Source organism: Phalacrocorax carbo, chromosome 3 (genome assembly GCF_963921805.1).
Source record: "Phalacrocorax carbo chromosome 3, bPhaCar2.1, whole genome shotgun sequence".
Lineage (NCBI taxonomy): Eukaryota > Metazoa > Chordata > Aves > Suliformes > Phalacrocoracidae > Phalacrocorax > Phalacrocorax carbo.
Window position 1 is genome coordinate 71,089,925 of NC_087515.1, and position 16,527 is coordinate 71,106,451.

The window sequence follows — 16,527 nt, forward strand, 5'->3', positions numbered from 1 at the left end:
AGGAGTAGGAAGGGTGTTTTCCACTTAGCTCATCAGGTGAAGGAGCCTGAGTGACAGAATTTCCCCTTTGTTGTCTGAATCTCCAGCATGCTCCAGCTACATTAAAAAAATCATCAGCTATCTCACTGCTCGCCCGCTACGGATGTGCCTGTTCTGAGACAGCTGCCAGCCTGGATCAGGCCACCCGCACCAGCCCCAGGTGTTTCGTGGGCTGCGGCGCAAAGCTGCGGCTGCTGTAAGCCCACAGTAGGTTTTAGAAAGCTGGGAAGGGAATTATAGTGACTTGCTGCTGGCACATTCCTGTTAATGTGTTTGCTCACTTTCTTCAGGATCTTACCAGAATTACTAGCGAATTCAGAAAGCTGACAGGATCTTAGCTATAATTAGTAGCAGCTTCCCTTCTGACACACAGGAAGGAATAACAGCATTCTTCTTAAGGCAGAGTTGTTATGCTATCCTCCAGAGAGGTACTTTAAAAAAAATACATTTTCTAGCAAAAACTTCTCCCACTCGTTTAGGACAGATGGGAGAGGAAGGGGTTCTGAAGTGATGGAGTTAGAGGGTTACAAAGTATTGGACCAACTGTTGCAGTGTGTGGGCTATTGCAGATCAGCTATTTTTGTTATTACTGACATGCATCAGTTACATCGGGAGCTCAAATGAAAGTCACCAGTGGCAAAATAAAAATATCAGCACAGATGTGGATGAAGTTTCTATTTCTCTCTCCTTACAAGCTGCGAAAAATCTCAGGGAAATTGGCAGAGTGTAATACATGTGGAGCCTCAAAACCCGAGGGTTGAATCAAACTACTGCATTTATTTAGCTTGACGAGTGAAGTGTACCTGTCCACAGGATCTAATCACAGAGCACTGGTTTTCAGAGGTCTTTCTATTCTGTTTCAGAGGAATTTGAAAATGAAAAAAAAAATTATTGGGGCTTTCAAATAGGCCTAAGAACCTAAATACCCAAGAAGAGTTTAAGGTCCACTGACTTTCAGTGAAACTGGGGTCTGGTTTGAGGTTAGGTCTCCTCACGGACACCACAGAAATAAGGTGCTTGAAGGGACAGCTTGGGCTGCTGACTCCAATTCTTTACAACTGCAAACAGCCCCGTACTGTTTGAGAAGGCTTAGCCTGAGGGACCCTTCCCCATCTGTATTTCCCCAGATAGTCCTGTAGTTTCATGTGCCAGCAGGTCCTTCTAGGAAACTGTCTGGTCTCTCTCGCCAGGTTCTGTTATAGACAATACAGACCAAAAGTGAAGTGCAGAAAATGAATAATTCAGGGACAAAAACTGAATTATGAACTTCTATTTCATAAGCCTGGAACCCTTAAGAAAGCAAGCTACAGCAAAGGTAATAGGACCGGGAGATGGTCTGGGGGAGTAACTAGTCAACCCAGTTAAACGGAGTTTAACAGCCTGAGTTAAACAGAACTTCTGGCCACACTTTGGATGGCTTCCAGGATTGAAGAGGTTTTTTCAGTGTAAAAAGTCAGTAGGGCTGAGCTTGGGGTTGGATTTTGGGGTTGATCCTCATAGTTAATGTGGCAGTCCGCTCGTGGTTTGCAACACTTTCCTGCCAATTTTTCCTGCTATTTCATTTGATTTTTCTAAATGCAAAATGTACTCACTGAAATGGGGAATTATAAAATAATAAATAAGTAAAGAAAATAAGTACATCAATAAGCAGCAATAAAAGCAATAAAACACTAAAAAAACCACCATATAAAAAGGCTTGAATATATTCAAGTTCAAACAGTGACTTAGGTTTTTTCACCTAAAGTTTATTTTTCAGAAGTGCACCTGAGCTATAGCTTTCCTAATGCAAAAGTTTTGGAGTGCTGTCCCTGCTTGCCAAAACTGCCTCCTCTAATTGAACTAACTCTTTAGCAAGTACAAATTCTCTGAGGAGTGAGGCAAGGCAGAGCTTTGTCACCTCAGTTATAAAAGCTGGAGCCAGACAAAAGTCTGACTGCTTCTCCGACTAGAAAGGCATGATCTGAGTTTAAACAGAGAGTTGGGAAGAGTTTCCTGCAGATCTAGATTTGCTTTTCCTGCTGATGCCAGGAGGATGTGCCCCTTGGACGGTACCGCTGGTCACCTCTGGGTACTGCTGGTGCTAGAGTCACTGCAGGGTGTGGGTGTTTGGGGCTCTGGCAGGAGCAGGGAGACAGATCTTGTTGCCTTTCCTGGCTGCCCCTGCTTGAAGGACTCCTCTGTTCCATGTGTGCCTAGAACCTTCCCTGCTCACATGGCACAGCACCACTGACACACTGGATGCTTTGTCACTAAGGATGTAGAGACCCTGCTTAATTTTAATTGGCACTGACCAGCGGTTCAGTTTAATGACCCAACATGCCCGTGAGAACTGAGACTGTTGTGGGGCAACAGTCTCAAGCATCCAGGTGTAAGAAAGACAAGCTCAAGGGAACAGGCCTGAAGCAGTGCTAGTTTCTCGTATGCAGTAGAATATGAGGTTGCACACATTGGTGACTGTCAGGGTGGGGGCCTACTTGGACAGAGTTTTGTCAGGAGCTACATTTCAGGCTCTGAATTAATGAAGAAGAGGCATTTTTGCACAGGGGAAACTCCAGACTGAGTGATGCTTTTGGCAAAAGTATTGGATTTCCGGAAGCACTGGATATTACTAGCCCATCTTTTGAGGTTGTGCTTTATCTTTCTGTTTATGTGCAAAAATCTCCCTGCTGCTCAATTAGTTTGCTCAATGGAAAACTTATCTAGTTTGAAGAGCTCTGTGCAATTGAGCAAGAAGCTAGAGGGACATGAAACACTTAGACTGAGAATTGTACGTTACAACTAATATTTAACATTTATTTATAAAGGGAAAAGAGGTCATGTAGCAGATTCCCATTATCACATTGGCCAAATAGCTATGCAAATATCTTTTGATTCCTCCTTAATACTCATGTTTTGCAGAAAGTCTCCCAGGGTGCTAATCCCCTGGAGTGATATTCATTCACATGAAATGAAATGCATAGAAGAGTGGGAATGATAGAAAGATTTTACTGGCACAAATGTGTCAATGAGCAAGTTATGTAGGTCAGCACAAATGAGTATAGATAAAATTTTTATATCACCAGACCAAGCATTCCTCAAATGCTGAGCATGAGAGGGGGAAAAAAGTCAGAAATTTTGTAGCACACTTAAAAATTATTGGGAGTAATTGCTGTGGGGTTTTGTTTTTAGAGCAAAGCAAATATTCAGGCATCTTAATTGCAAAAAGTAAGATCCAGAATTCTCACTGAAACAAACAGCGAAATTCCTACCGACCTTAATGGAACTGGGATTTCATCAAGATAGCCAGCTGCAGGAGACTTAAAGAAGGGAAAAACAAAACCCAATACATTTTAGAAACTGTTTTGCCTGAAAGCTTTTTTTTCTATTTACATAAAACTCTTATTTTCACTACAAAGGTTAATTCTGAGACTCCCTCAGCACAACAAGCAAGATTTTTGCATCCTCTTGAGATGCTATTAATATTTCCAATGGGAAATAGATGTAGCTTAAATGAGAGGTGAATCACAGAATCAGGGAATGGCTGAGGCTGGAAGGATCCTCTTTCAGTCCAGTGCCCTGGTTCAAGCAGGGCAACCTACAGCAGGTTGCCCAGGACCATACCAGTCAGGGTTTGACTGTCTCCAAGGGTGGAGTCCACACAACCTCTCTGGGCAACCAGTGTCAGTGCTTAGTCACCCTCACAGCAAGAAACGGTTTCATGATGTTCAGAGGGAACCCCCTGTGTTTCAGTGTGTGCCCATTGCCTCTGGCCCTGTCACTGGGCACCACTGAGAAGTGTCTGGCTCCATCTGTCTGTTATGAACCAGATCTGGGGATAGAACTAAAACTTTTGTACCTAAAACTACAGCTCATTTTATTTTAGGCAGTGTAATATTCAAATCTGATAGGAAGAAGGAAACAGTTGTTGACTGTTGATGCAAAAATAATTAAAAAAATAAAATCTAATAACAAGAATTCTAGTGACTATTTGCATGGCTGGAAACAACCCCAAGAGAACAGAACTGATAGAGAAATATGGGAAGATAGAGGCAAATGGTGCTGGCCATGTTATATGGCTCTCTGAAATCATTGCCTATGTGTTACTACCACCTACAATTTGACCATGTGCGGCCTTTCTTGATCCCAGCTCTGTAGGCAGCAGAGGCAGCACAGCATCATTGTCCATGCAGTCCAGGCACTAGTTACTCCTTTAAGTCAGCTGGGGGGTACCTGGTAGAGGGCTCAGCCCCTCCTTCATGCTGACTTTTTTTCCTCTGACATCTTATCCATGGTGTTGGCAGTCTCCCCACCATTACCTTTGCACCACAAACCTTTTGATTGTAATCAGACTTGTACCATGATTTCACTTTGCTAACATCTTCATTAGTCATTAAATTTTGTACTTTTTTTTTTTTTTTTCTTCCATCCCTGTGATGCCTTCCAGTTTATTAGATAGGGCAGAGTTTTCTAAATCCACTGGGGAAGGCTGTCACACAATGCAGACTGCCATGGCTTTTGTCACTGGGACTGTGATATTTTACTTTTTCTGAGAAGTTGTTCCTAGCCACGTAGAAGTAGGGTCAGATTTTGGCCAGTGCTGAATATGCCTGAAAATTACATCTGCGCTATATATATGTATGCAATGAACACATGAGAATTTTTTTTTTTGTTTAGAGGTTCAGTGTTCCTGATAGTTTAAAGTAAAAATATTTGTCCAAATGAGACTCAGCATTTTCAAAGCATGGTTTCCATTCTGTTTCAGTTCTTCATCCTTCGCAGACCTCTGTCATGCCCAGCATCTGCAATTTTCGTAATCCGTCTAGTTCAGTTATTTCTATGTATTTACTTTGAAGCACATACTATGACAATATTAAAATAGAAAAGTTATCTAATCCTATCAAAAACATAGTGAAACTGTTGACATTCTTAAAACATTCCTACATTGTTTTCTTGGATTTGAACTACAAAATATAATGCCAAACCAAAGATAGAACAGTTATTTTATTCAGTGTCAACAGTGTTCAAAATGCTTTGCATAGTAAGTTTATGTCTAAAGTTTAAGCAGGCACCCACATTATGCTAGACAAGACCTTACATCCCTGTCATGTTGAGGAGACAATAAAAGCAAAGATTAAATGGAAAACACGTCTTTGTACTAATTATAGATGGCTAGTATTTCTCAGGACCTGAGGGAAATAAACAAAAGTTCTTGGCTACTGGAAGCTGTGTGTGTATTGCTTTAAATCAGTAAATGTGGACAATTTACCTGCCTAACATGCCACATATCAGCATGAAAATATTTGTCAGAAATTGATGAATGAAACAAGAAGAATAATGAAGAAAAATGACAGTACACATACCCTCCAGAGAACAAAATAAACAATGTGAGTGTTTGGTAAATAAATCCCTGCAGAACTCTCAGAAATGACTTACTGATTAATTGAATCAATCCATCAACCTTTTGTGATGACATCAATTTGCAGTCGCTTCAGTGTTGTTCTTCTTCTATAGTTACTGCTTTAGATGCCTCCAAAGTGTAGGATATGCTATAATATATCTATATGGAGCTATCATAAATTAATTGGTACTGTAGTGAGATATAATTGGCTGATTCTTTTCCTCAACTCTCATACGTACATGCTTAAAGTAACCATATCATTTTATAATTGTACTCCAAGTTCCCTTTTTTCCCCCACCCTTCTCCTTTTCCTGAAGTTGTTTGGCACCCACTTTTCTGGTTAATCAAAATTTAACAGCAGAGTGGGACTTTGAGATCATATTTTTCTTTTTCTTTTTTTTTTTGGATTGAAATCGTCTCAAACTCTTTGTAGAAAGGACTGTCTTATTTACTGTGTTCACAGACTGCACGGTGCTTCTACATTCAGTAAGTACCAGAAATTGTAATTTTATTATACAGAGTGCCTATCTGAAAAATAAACACTCAGAGTTTGCATCTCTTGAGAGAATGGATAGGAAAAGCTGAGTAGAAAAGGGAAGAGGCTGTGTATGTGTTTTTCTATCCCCACCATGAAATATACTCAGATAACAGGTGTATATGTGTGTGTGTATGTATGTATGACTGAGAGAAGAAGTAAGCCAACATTTAGCATGAATGCACATAGATGCATGAATACCGAGAATCCTGTATCAGTTAATGCAATTGCACATGCTTACATGTTCTCCTAGGAACAAAAAGTTCACCTGTGTGCATAGAAACCAACCATCCAAATGTTTGCAAAAGGAAGAAAAAAAGCCCTAGAGGAATTTTGAAGAGACTGTAATGTGAATCTGATTTAGTTAACATGTTCACAAACACATTTTCTATGAATTTTCTTCTGGTTCAACTATGCCTTTCATAGCTCTGGATATTTATGACTCCCTTTGTACTTACTGAACTACAGCTTTAGCAAGTGTAATTGCACATTTGAAAATGATTCGTAACAGGGCTTGCTGTACCTCATGGCTTCTGTAACATGGCCAAGCTTTGCCATTCTGTTAAGTGTCTCATTGCTTCTGGGGCCTTCGGAGAATGTGTGTAACCTTTGTGCTTCAGAATCACAGAATCACAGAATGGTGGGGGTTGGAAGGGACCTCTGGAGATCATCTCATCCAACCCCCCTGCTTGAGCAGGGACACCCAGAGCAGGGGCACAGGAACGCGTCCAGGCGGGTTTTGAATGTCTCCAGGGAAGGAGACTCCACAGCCTCCCTGGGCAGCCTGTGCCCCTGCTCTGGCACCCTCACAGGAAGGAAAGTTTTTTTCTCATATTGACGTGGAACTTCCTGTGTTCCAATTTGTGCCCATTGCCCCTTGTCCTGTCATTGGGCACTACTGAAAAAAGTCTAGTCCCATGACCTGACACCCACCCTTTAGATATTTATAAGTGTTGATAAGATCTGCCCTCAGTCTTCTCTTCTCCAGTCTTCCTTTTCTTCCAGTTTTGCATGTATCCACAGTGACACTGTCCTCCATGACTGTCATCACTCTCATTATGTGAAGAGTTTGAAACAACAGATGTAACAAAGAGCAGTATGTAATTTGGGGAGGGTATCTGGGGTATTTGTGTTCAGGCAGAGAGGGCGAGTGAGAATGGGACAAGAAGATGGTGACAGGGAGAAAGATATTAAATACGTATGAAATACCATTCTGTGTGGCAGAATATGAGACTATTGAAGAGCACAAGCTGAATATGAACATGCTTCTTCACATTTAGCTCCATATAACTTATTTGGCTGTGGGACAAAGGCAAGGCTAGGAAAGTGGTTAAGTACCAGAGGGCAGCAAAGGTCCTCTTCCACTGGTGAATACATAAGTCTGGCTTTTTTACAGGAGATTTAATTCTGAATCAGAAATGACCACAAATATATTTTTTTTAAATTTCTCAGGTTTCACAGCACTGCTACTGATCTAAAATATTAATCCCCAAGCTTCTGGAAGTGCCAAAAGCTAAGTCTTCTACTCAACAGAGAGCAGAAAAGATGATGTTTTGATAGGACCTGATGAAAAAACTCTTGAGTCATCTCGGCAGGATTTGGAAGATGCTTGTAAAAGACTTTATCTGTCTAGGTTTCTGAGAGATAAAGGAAAAGTACATTTTAAAAGACCATCTTTTGTACATATGGGGAGATGCACAACAAGTGCGTGTATGATGCTACTTAAAACTCCACATTTGGTACAATATCTTTCTTTCTATCCCGCTCAGCTATGCAAGGCCACAACTCCAACTGGCTGCAATTGCTCCTCTTGGCGAAGGTCTGAACAGAGGGACTTGTCAGGATATGAGACCATGATGATTTCTCCAGTCCATGACTGGGAATGAAGCGTATTAGTGACTACAGGAAATCTCTTTTACTGACTCGTTCTGTGTTGTGCCACTTCTACACATGAATGAGTAACTGCAGTCTAAAGGGCAGTTTCTTTTATGCATGGTAATTACATTTAATATTGCACACAGCTTGGAGCATGCTGATTAGCATAACAATCATCTACGTCTTTCTCCAAGGAGCAGTGGACACAGTGCTGTCTGCAGTATTTCTATGCATCAGTTCTTCAGTAAAACTTGCCTCACCTTTAGTGTTTGTTGCCAATCCACATGCACTGGGAAGAAGCCAGATTCAGATTAGCTAGAAAACAAACTCAAAAAGTCTATCAGTTTTGTCTCAGCTATGTTGAAGAGGATCATCAGTAGAAAGCAAGCAAGCAATACATACACATAGACTATTCATGGGTCTTTCCATCTTAGTGAGAAAAATAGTCTTGCATTGGAAAAGAAAAGAGAGGACTGGAAATGAAAATATTATAAGCTGGAAGGATTAATGGTGTGTGGACTTTTGCTTTGCCTACTATCAGTGTGCTCAAATATAAGGTTAGAGTGCAAGTGAACAAAACCTTCAGACACTGAGTTAGTAGCCACTCCTATCTGGACACATCCAAGGATCAATACATACTGCACCTAGCCATTGTCAAAATGCTGTACGGCAGTTGAGAGTTACAGCCAGTATTTAAACTAAGCAAGTGGATCACAAACTCTTTTTCTTACCTGACTGAAAAGTACCACTTGCACTATAATTATAGCATAAAAAATTCTAATGACAATAATTAATGAACTCTCTTTCTAGGGAATGGTTGTAGGAGAGCATGACCGAGTGTCTTGAGATGTACACCGTTCTGCTCCACCTTTATTAAATGACCTCAGGCAAGCTGTCAATGTATGTGAGCTCTATAAAGCCGTTGCCTAAGACAGGGTTTCATCATTTCACTGTAGGGACAATGAACAGCATATAAAAGAAAATTAATGCAGTGAAAATATCCATGTTACATAGCTCCCTCTTAACAAGGATTACTTTTGCAATGCTTAACACTCTTGGCAACTGTAAACCTATCATAGGCTTAAAATTCCTGATGAGTTGGCAACATCACGCACCCACCCCCCCAGCCCCAGTTTTTTCCTAAGTGAAAAGTCTATTGCAGTCAGCCTTGTAAAAGAAACCCTTTAGTGTCAGTGATAATCAAAAAACCTGCTACCTATGACAGAGTTAAAATGGTGTCATGACCTGGCAATTTCTATTCAGTACTGTCACATCCACGCACTGCACAGATCAGGACTGCCATCATGTAAATGTAATAGGATACCTTATCCTGCATCGTTGCTCAGTTGGGAATAATAATTCTAAGTTTTCTGTAAGTTGTGAATAGCAGCAGGGGGCCATGAATAGCTTGGAAACCTATATTTTTTTCCATTTATTTTTTTTTTAAATGCAAATTACACTAGTAAGTCAAAAAAATCACTTTTGTTAAAAATACATTCAGAATTAACAAATGCCAAAAAGAAAAGAAAAAAAAAAGACACATTTGGATTGTATCTCTTGCCTTCTGAATATTTAAGTTTATAACAAAAGCCCAGCCTAGAAAAATAACATTCTTTACTGGATTTTGAGGAGGATACAGCTGTACAAATCAAAAATGTCATCCAGATATTCTCACATTACTGTGCTCTAAACTGCTTCCAGAGAGATCTGTCCACTAATCATCTAGTTTAGTAGTCAACAGTCCTAATTTCTTTTTAATGGTGGTGCTCTAACTGCAACTTAAGCAGGGTTATGAATACCAACATTATATAGATATGTATGTGTATATATATGTATACTGTGCGTATGTGAGTGTGTGTATATCTACTCTATATGTAATATATGAATATGCATTTATATTGTATATCCTTAATAGTTAGATGTGCTTCCTATTTCCTAAGCACTTTACAAACATTAACAATTCAGACCTCACGAAAAACCTGTGAGGCACGTATTACTCCCGTTTTATAGATGGGAAGACTAAGACACAGAGAAATTAAGGCCAAAATTTTCTAAATTAAAATCAGGCCTAAAAGTTACATGTAGACACTTCATTAAATTGTCTGACTTCTAAAATTGCTAACTACCAGTAGCCACTGTTCTGTGGGAAATCACTGAAAGGTATGAAAAATTATCTTCTGAAAACTGGATTGCTGCTTATGTGCCTAAACTGGTTTCTTTTCACATTAAAAAAAAAAGATTTTTATAGAAATATGATTTTGATTAACTGGTATCTAGGGAAAGCTAAAATACCCTGTTATGACATTTTCATTCCATTTAAACCTCTACATTGTGTTTAATACTATGCATCTGCTATATTTAATACTAAATAAAAGTAGAAACTTTAAAAATTTTTCAACTTACGGGAAATATCGGCCTGGCACTTGGAAGTTGCATGATTTTCCAGGGGGTGAAGAGCAGCCCTACCCAGAATGAACTCAGAATTTCAGCTACCCAAGTCTGAAAATTTAAACTTGAGATCCAAATCAGCAATGAATGCTTTATGGGATCAGGCCTAGGGGTTGTGCCCAATTCATGCAGGAAATCCCTAGCAGGATCTGGGGCTGGAGCCCTTGGCCCCCTGCATCAGATGCTTCCTGGGTTATGCAGCCCCTGTCAATAGCTATTCCTTGTGCATTTTATATACATAGACATACACACACACACACACTTACATATATATATATATGTATATATATATAAAAATCTCACTGAATAAATGCAAGTACAGTTCCTGAACATGTCCCGTATCTTGTTTTTCACTGGTGAATGCCTGTTCCTCTGTCATTGTCCAGAGTTGTTGCTTGTGACACTGTACATCCATGCAGACACAGCAAAGGGCACTGGTTGGTACAGGGATGGATGAGTGGCGTGAGCGCACAAGCTGTGGGAGCTCGGGAACTGTGCAGGCACAAGAGTTTAGCCAGCAAGGGAAAGGGAGTTGCTTTTCCAAGCAACGAGCCTTTCCAAGTGCTGACCTTCCCACTTGCCCTCAAACGCTACGTGGTCACCTCGGGTGTGGTAGGTGCGTGTGTTTGCCTATGCAAGGTCTGAGCAAAGAAACAATGACAATCCAAGTTTCTGGAAAGCAAAATATTGGGTTTTTCCTAATGAAAACCACCTAAGTGCTTGAAAATACAGATCAGATGTAGAACAAAACATATGTTCCTAGGAGTTCAGAGTATTTCATATACACATTGACCTACTAGCAAAATTCCCAAAGGCATCTTGTTGCCAACTACGTAACAGCACAGTTTTTTTTTCAGCCACAATAATACAGGAAGATAAAATACACGTTCTAACACACAACAGATCCCCCAGATATACCACAAAAAGTTCTCCAATATTTCTTCAACTCAACTAGTCCCTTCCCGCCCTCCCTAACTGAAACCAAAAGATAAAATAGATGGATCCCTTATGGTGCAATTAGAAAAAAAAGCTCACTTACAGAGAATTTTCAGTTGAAATTAGATATAAAAGAGTAAACGTAGCTAGTACATATTCAGTTGGCCTTTGTTGATAGAAATCTGCAGATGTCTCTGTAGTTAGTAAAAGACATTTAGAGATAGCTATAAAAGCACCTACAGTGTGATAAATAAAAACAGCGGGATTAAGAAGCACTGTTTCTGCTGCTTATTTCCAGTAGGTTCAGTTATTAGTTTATGTTACCCCTTTCCCCACCCCAACCCCCAAAAGGTCTCATTCCTTTTTTTTTTTTTTTGACCATTATAAACTGTTTGTTTCTTGACCACTGTGGAGCCTCAAAAGTAAAGCACTTCTCAGACAGCTGGCAGTTTTCTACTCGGTCGCTCTGGAGCTGTGGAGCAACAGAGCCTTATTCCCTGACATGAAAACAAAACAAAACCAAACAAAAGAAAACCACTGACTTAGAAATCGTTCAGAATTAACAGCAGCATGTTGAGCCTGAAGGACGTTACTTCAGAAAGCTTGCACTGAGTTTCTCTGATGTGCAACGCAGTTGGGTTAAGGCAAGTATGAACTGTACAGCCTTCAGGGCAAACAATGCGCTGTCTATTGACTTCTGCTGCAAGGTCATCCCGGTATTTTCAGAGTTGTGTTGACTAAGGAGACTCGACACGGCCAGGAGTGTGGAGGGGGCTCCGAAAGCACCGAACTGGCTGGGTTCATGTCTTAATCCCGATGGGCCATGCTGGCAGTGGCCAGGGTAGGGAAGAACCAGAAGATGGCACCAACGCCTCTGCTCTGGCCCTCTGGTGCTGGGAAGCAGAGGGTCCAAGGTGGGGGGCCATGGCATCTCCCTTAATACCTGTTAGAAAGAGGGGCTGAAGGTGTCCATTGTTTTTTGTCTCACTGTTCAATCAGCTTTTTGTTGTTTTTTCTCTTTTCTTTTTTTTTTTTTTTTTAACACAAAACCTGGAATTTTTTTGTTTTTGAAGAACCAGGGGGCCATCCTGAAAGTTTCTTTGACAGGTCCTCCAGCCCACGTTGAGTAATCCCCATGTTTACTTTGACCTAGAAGAAAGACAGAAAAAGAAAGATACGTATAATTCACCACACACCCACTGCTCTCGTGCCCTTCTGCAAACAAGTGTAATCCATCACCAGTAACAGTTCAGCTGCACGTGGGATGAAGAGGACAGAAAGGCAAGGTGTTTGCTCAGGTGATTGCTTGGCTCTCTCTGGAACGTTGTCAGAGAAGTCAGCAGAGGTTTTCTAGACCATTCTAGGCAGAAGTGGTATTTAATTATAGTCTTAACTATATATCCAGGAGTCAACTGGAAGATGACCCAACCTATGATAATCCATCAGAAATGTAGCTGTCTTTGTAAAAGCAAGAAGTGATGCAGTATGAGGACAGAAGGGCTGAATCGAAGGCACCTGAGAAAGTTGCCCAAGGCTTACTCGCAAAGCAGAGTGCGTGTGCAAGTGTCACAGCCCCGTACACCTGAAGAGTCCTTTCCCAAACACGTGTTTTCCAACTCCAGCTTTCAGTCTAAAACAGACAAGATGGTGTTGGTTGCTAGACAAGGCTTAGCTGGTAGTTTATTTCAATGAAATATTGCAGATAATGTCTGAATCCCACAAACATGAGGAGATAATAGCACAGCAGATTTGTACTGCGTGAACTTGCTGGGTTTCATATTGGTTATACTCTAGGTGCTGTTTCTGTCTTGTTTATATTTCACTTATACTTCAAGTGAATAATTAAGTTGGTACCTTCAGTATGAGAAATCATCTAGATGAATAGCTACAGCTTTAGGCTAGGAGACCATGGCCAGCATAAAGCAGATGTAAATAGAACAGAGGGAAAATACGGGACCAGGTAGTAAGGCAAATACATTGACCACTCCTACCCCCTTCCATCCCTGAGTTATTGACTCAAATTTCCTCTGACGTTCGGTGAAAGGTAGGATCCTATTATCCAGAAACTATCGTGCCTTCTGGTGAAAAGCAATGCCCACCTATAGTCCTGTGTAACAGAATACACATAAGTGGGTGTATATAATATATATATATACACACACACACATATATAAAGGGGTCTGTGTTCGTATAGGTGTGTTTCTATGCATATATAGTATGTATGTTTGTATATATATCTCTCTATAATGCAGAGATTCTTAGACTTCACAGAATATGAGGAAAGCAAGCTTCACTTCAGGGCTGAACTGCTTTTGAGCAATTTCTCCAGTGCATTACACATCAGCATCACACATGCATGATTTTTTTTTTTTGCTTCACTTATTTTCTTGATCAAACACGTTTATTGTGAAAAACGTAAAGAAAAATCTCTCTCCCCTCCCTCTTTCCTCCTTTTTTTAGAGCAGTGATCATGCAGTGCAGTCTTGTTCCACAACCATGTGCATCAGAATCGGTGCCATGTTTAGTCACCTTCTTCGAGCAGAATTTTCTCTTGACAATTGATTTCCACCATCTTATTGTGTTGTTGTCCCATGGTCTGGGAATGAGCACTGGCATCTCCAGCACAGAACTCCAGGAAGCTGCTTTTTAGGACATCATCTGTGGCCACACTGCAAGGAAGTACATGAGGACCGGTTCTGTCCCATTCTGTTTAAAAAGCGTATTCGTTTTGAAGGGACTGTCTAGGCTTCTTGGCTTGTACAGCATAGAGCACGCTGTTGGCACTTAAATAACAAAAAAAGCCATTTGTAACAAGTAGATAAACATCATGGTAAGAATTCTCCCCCAAAACATCAGTGTTTTATTTAAAACATAATTTAAATTGAATATATTTTTCTCTTTAAAAAAATAATCTAATTCAAATTCAATGTGAAATTGGGAAGGATTATAAGGAGAGTTGTAACTGGAATTCAAAGCCTAAAATGTAGAGGAAAGAAACAAAATGAGCCTGAATCTAATAGTTCTACACTATTTAAGGAAACAGTAGCCAGAGATAGTCACCTCAATTCACTATCTACAGATAATGCTTCCCCTTCATAAATCAAGATTTTTTTTTCCCTTAAGTATCCTGTTCATTTATGGTAGTTTTGCATAATGGATGAAATTCCACAGAAATGTACTGCGTGCATCTAAAATGATTAGAATGTTCTGGTAAGTAGAGCTTGATTGATATCACAAATAAAAAGTAATAATTCTGTAGTTAAAAAAGTCCTGACACGATAAAAATGTAAACATGAAGAGCCTGAATAAATCAATATCGTTATTTAATTGCATGTGTAAGTTTGTGTAGGTTCAGTATAACCTTCAAATTAGCAAAATGAAGTGCTAGCTTTAGCACACAGGAGGAAACTGGTTGCAAAACAGTGTGTCTTAACAGTTAGTAATTACTAAACCCAGCATTCCTTGAGGATAATAATTAAACTGTGCATGTATAAAACAGTTAAAATTGATTTAAAGCACTTGGATGTAAATATGTCTGACTTGAATTGAAATAAAAGTTTGTGATGATAGAATTCTGTCATCACAATCCACTAAATCAATTCACATCAGCAAGCAGTATGTGGATGATGACTGACAGCTACCACACAACTCTCTAAGTTTTGTATATTTCTGTATATGAGTTGATCTGGTAAATATATGGGCGTTCTCTGTACTTATTACTGAAATACATGTTGAAATTTGCATTTTGTCAGAATCTGTACTACCATTAGAAGCTGATATTATTTTGTTGATCTCTTCAAAGATGAGGCCATGTTCTCCTCCACTTTTGTAGCATGCCAAGCACACCCATAAGGTCTACCACACCACAGACAACAAAAAGAGGTGCTATTGTGCCTTTGGAGATACTTAGCAACAGATGGTTTAAAGACAACTATCTCCTATTTCTCTCATAAACCCAGAGCTCCACATGAGTTGTACCCAACGTGAGCATAAATAATAGAGGACGCAGAGGTGGCAACTAGCTTTCTTTATGTTTTCGTGATCTTTTGCAGAAATTAAACAGGATGATGTTTAATATATCCTCCTCTGCCTATGGATTCAAAGACATTTTGTAGCAGTTGTGGAAATAGCTATATGAATACAGTTATATGGATAAGTATGGGTATAATTGTATCCTGGATGAATATGATTATACCTTGAACAGTGGTGAGAGTATGGAATGGACCCCATAAAGCAGAAGGTCTGGTCTATTCTATTCTATTCTATTCTATTCTATTCTATTCTATTCTATTCTATTCTATTCTATTCTATTCTATTCTATTCTATTCTATTCTATTCTATTCTATTCTCCTGTCCTCTTCCTTTCTTGTTTAAAGATTGTTATCTTTCAGTCATCCCCTAGAGATGCTGAGCATTGTAAAGTGCAGGTGACATTGACCAGAGAGCTGTGTAAAGTCCTGTATTTTTTTTTTCTCCTTGAACACTATGGAGGCTAACAGTGACGTTTGGTCAAGAAGATCCCTAGGGAACCAAACCCTTCCTCCCAACAAATAAAGCTTTAAAACATTGAGTATGGCCTGCTGTTATCATACCAGTGTGTTTTGACTTCCAGTGTGTAATATTGTTGTAAATAGTGCTACAAGCAGATCAAACCTTGGCTTGATTAATTTGACATTCAAATTTGTCACTCAGTTACCTAATGGTCTGCCTACATTTACAGAGCAACTGCACTGTGAATACATATGCATGTGTTCCTGGTGTGCCTCAGCTATAAAAATAGAAAGGTATTACTAAATGCTGTAAAAGCCTCTTAAGGACAGACTGTAGCAATTCTAGAGAACCTTGTCACATACTGTGCAGTCAGAGAAACATGAAGTGTCTTTGTTTGACTGTGGCTGAGACATGGCAATACGTTTGTGGGTTGATTGGACAAAACATCAGCTTACACGCTGATTTGTGTCTCAGTTCAGGCAGCAAAATCACCTATACTTCAGTGACAACACAGCATTGAAATAAGGTGGAACACAGTTTACATGGATTAAACATATATCTCTTTGTCTCAGCTACAAGCTTAAAAATATTGCCTTCTTTTTTTCTACAGGTCTAGCTTTCTTCCCAGTCAGTATGAAGATGCCCAGTAAATGCAATCTGCTGTTCTGGAAGAAACACTGGGAGTAGAAGAGGATGGGATAATATCTCAGCTAGAGGGCTCCATATGTTGATGACAAGGTATGGTATACTGAGAAAGAAATAGGATTAGAATTGTTATAAGTACCTATGAGCCACACATAATACTAGGAAGGAAATAGCATTTTCT

General features: G+C 39.8%; 1 protein-coding gene across 2 annotated transcripts in view; it reads right to left on the bottom strand.

Moving 5' to 3' along the window:
* Positions 1 to 9,245: 9,245 nt before the first annotated feature.
* Positions 9,246 to 16,527, bottom strand: part of NKAIN2 (sodium/potassium transporting ATPase interacting 2) — a 549,848-nt gene continuing 542,566 nt past the window's right edge. Inside the window, exons 7-8 of one of the 2 annotated variants that reach the window (XR_010372212.1) lie at positions 13,740 to 13,993; positions 9,246 to 12,359 (exon numbers count right to left, since the gene is read on the bottom strand). Coding sequence is in view for 1 of the 2 variants with exons in the window: in XM_064447366.1 (XP_064303436.1) it covers positions 12,350 to 12,359 (10 nt within the window). In the remaining variant the exon portion in view is untranslated. The remainder of the gene's footprint in view (positions 12,360 to 13,739; positions 13,994 to 16,527) is intronic. The other variant, XM_064447366.1, reaches the window with a different exon arrangement.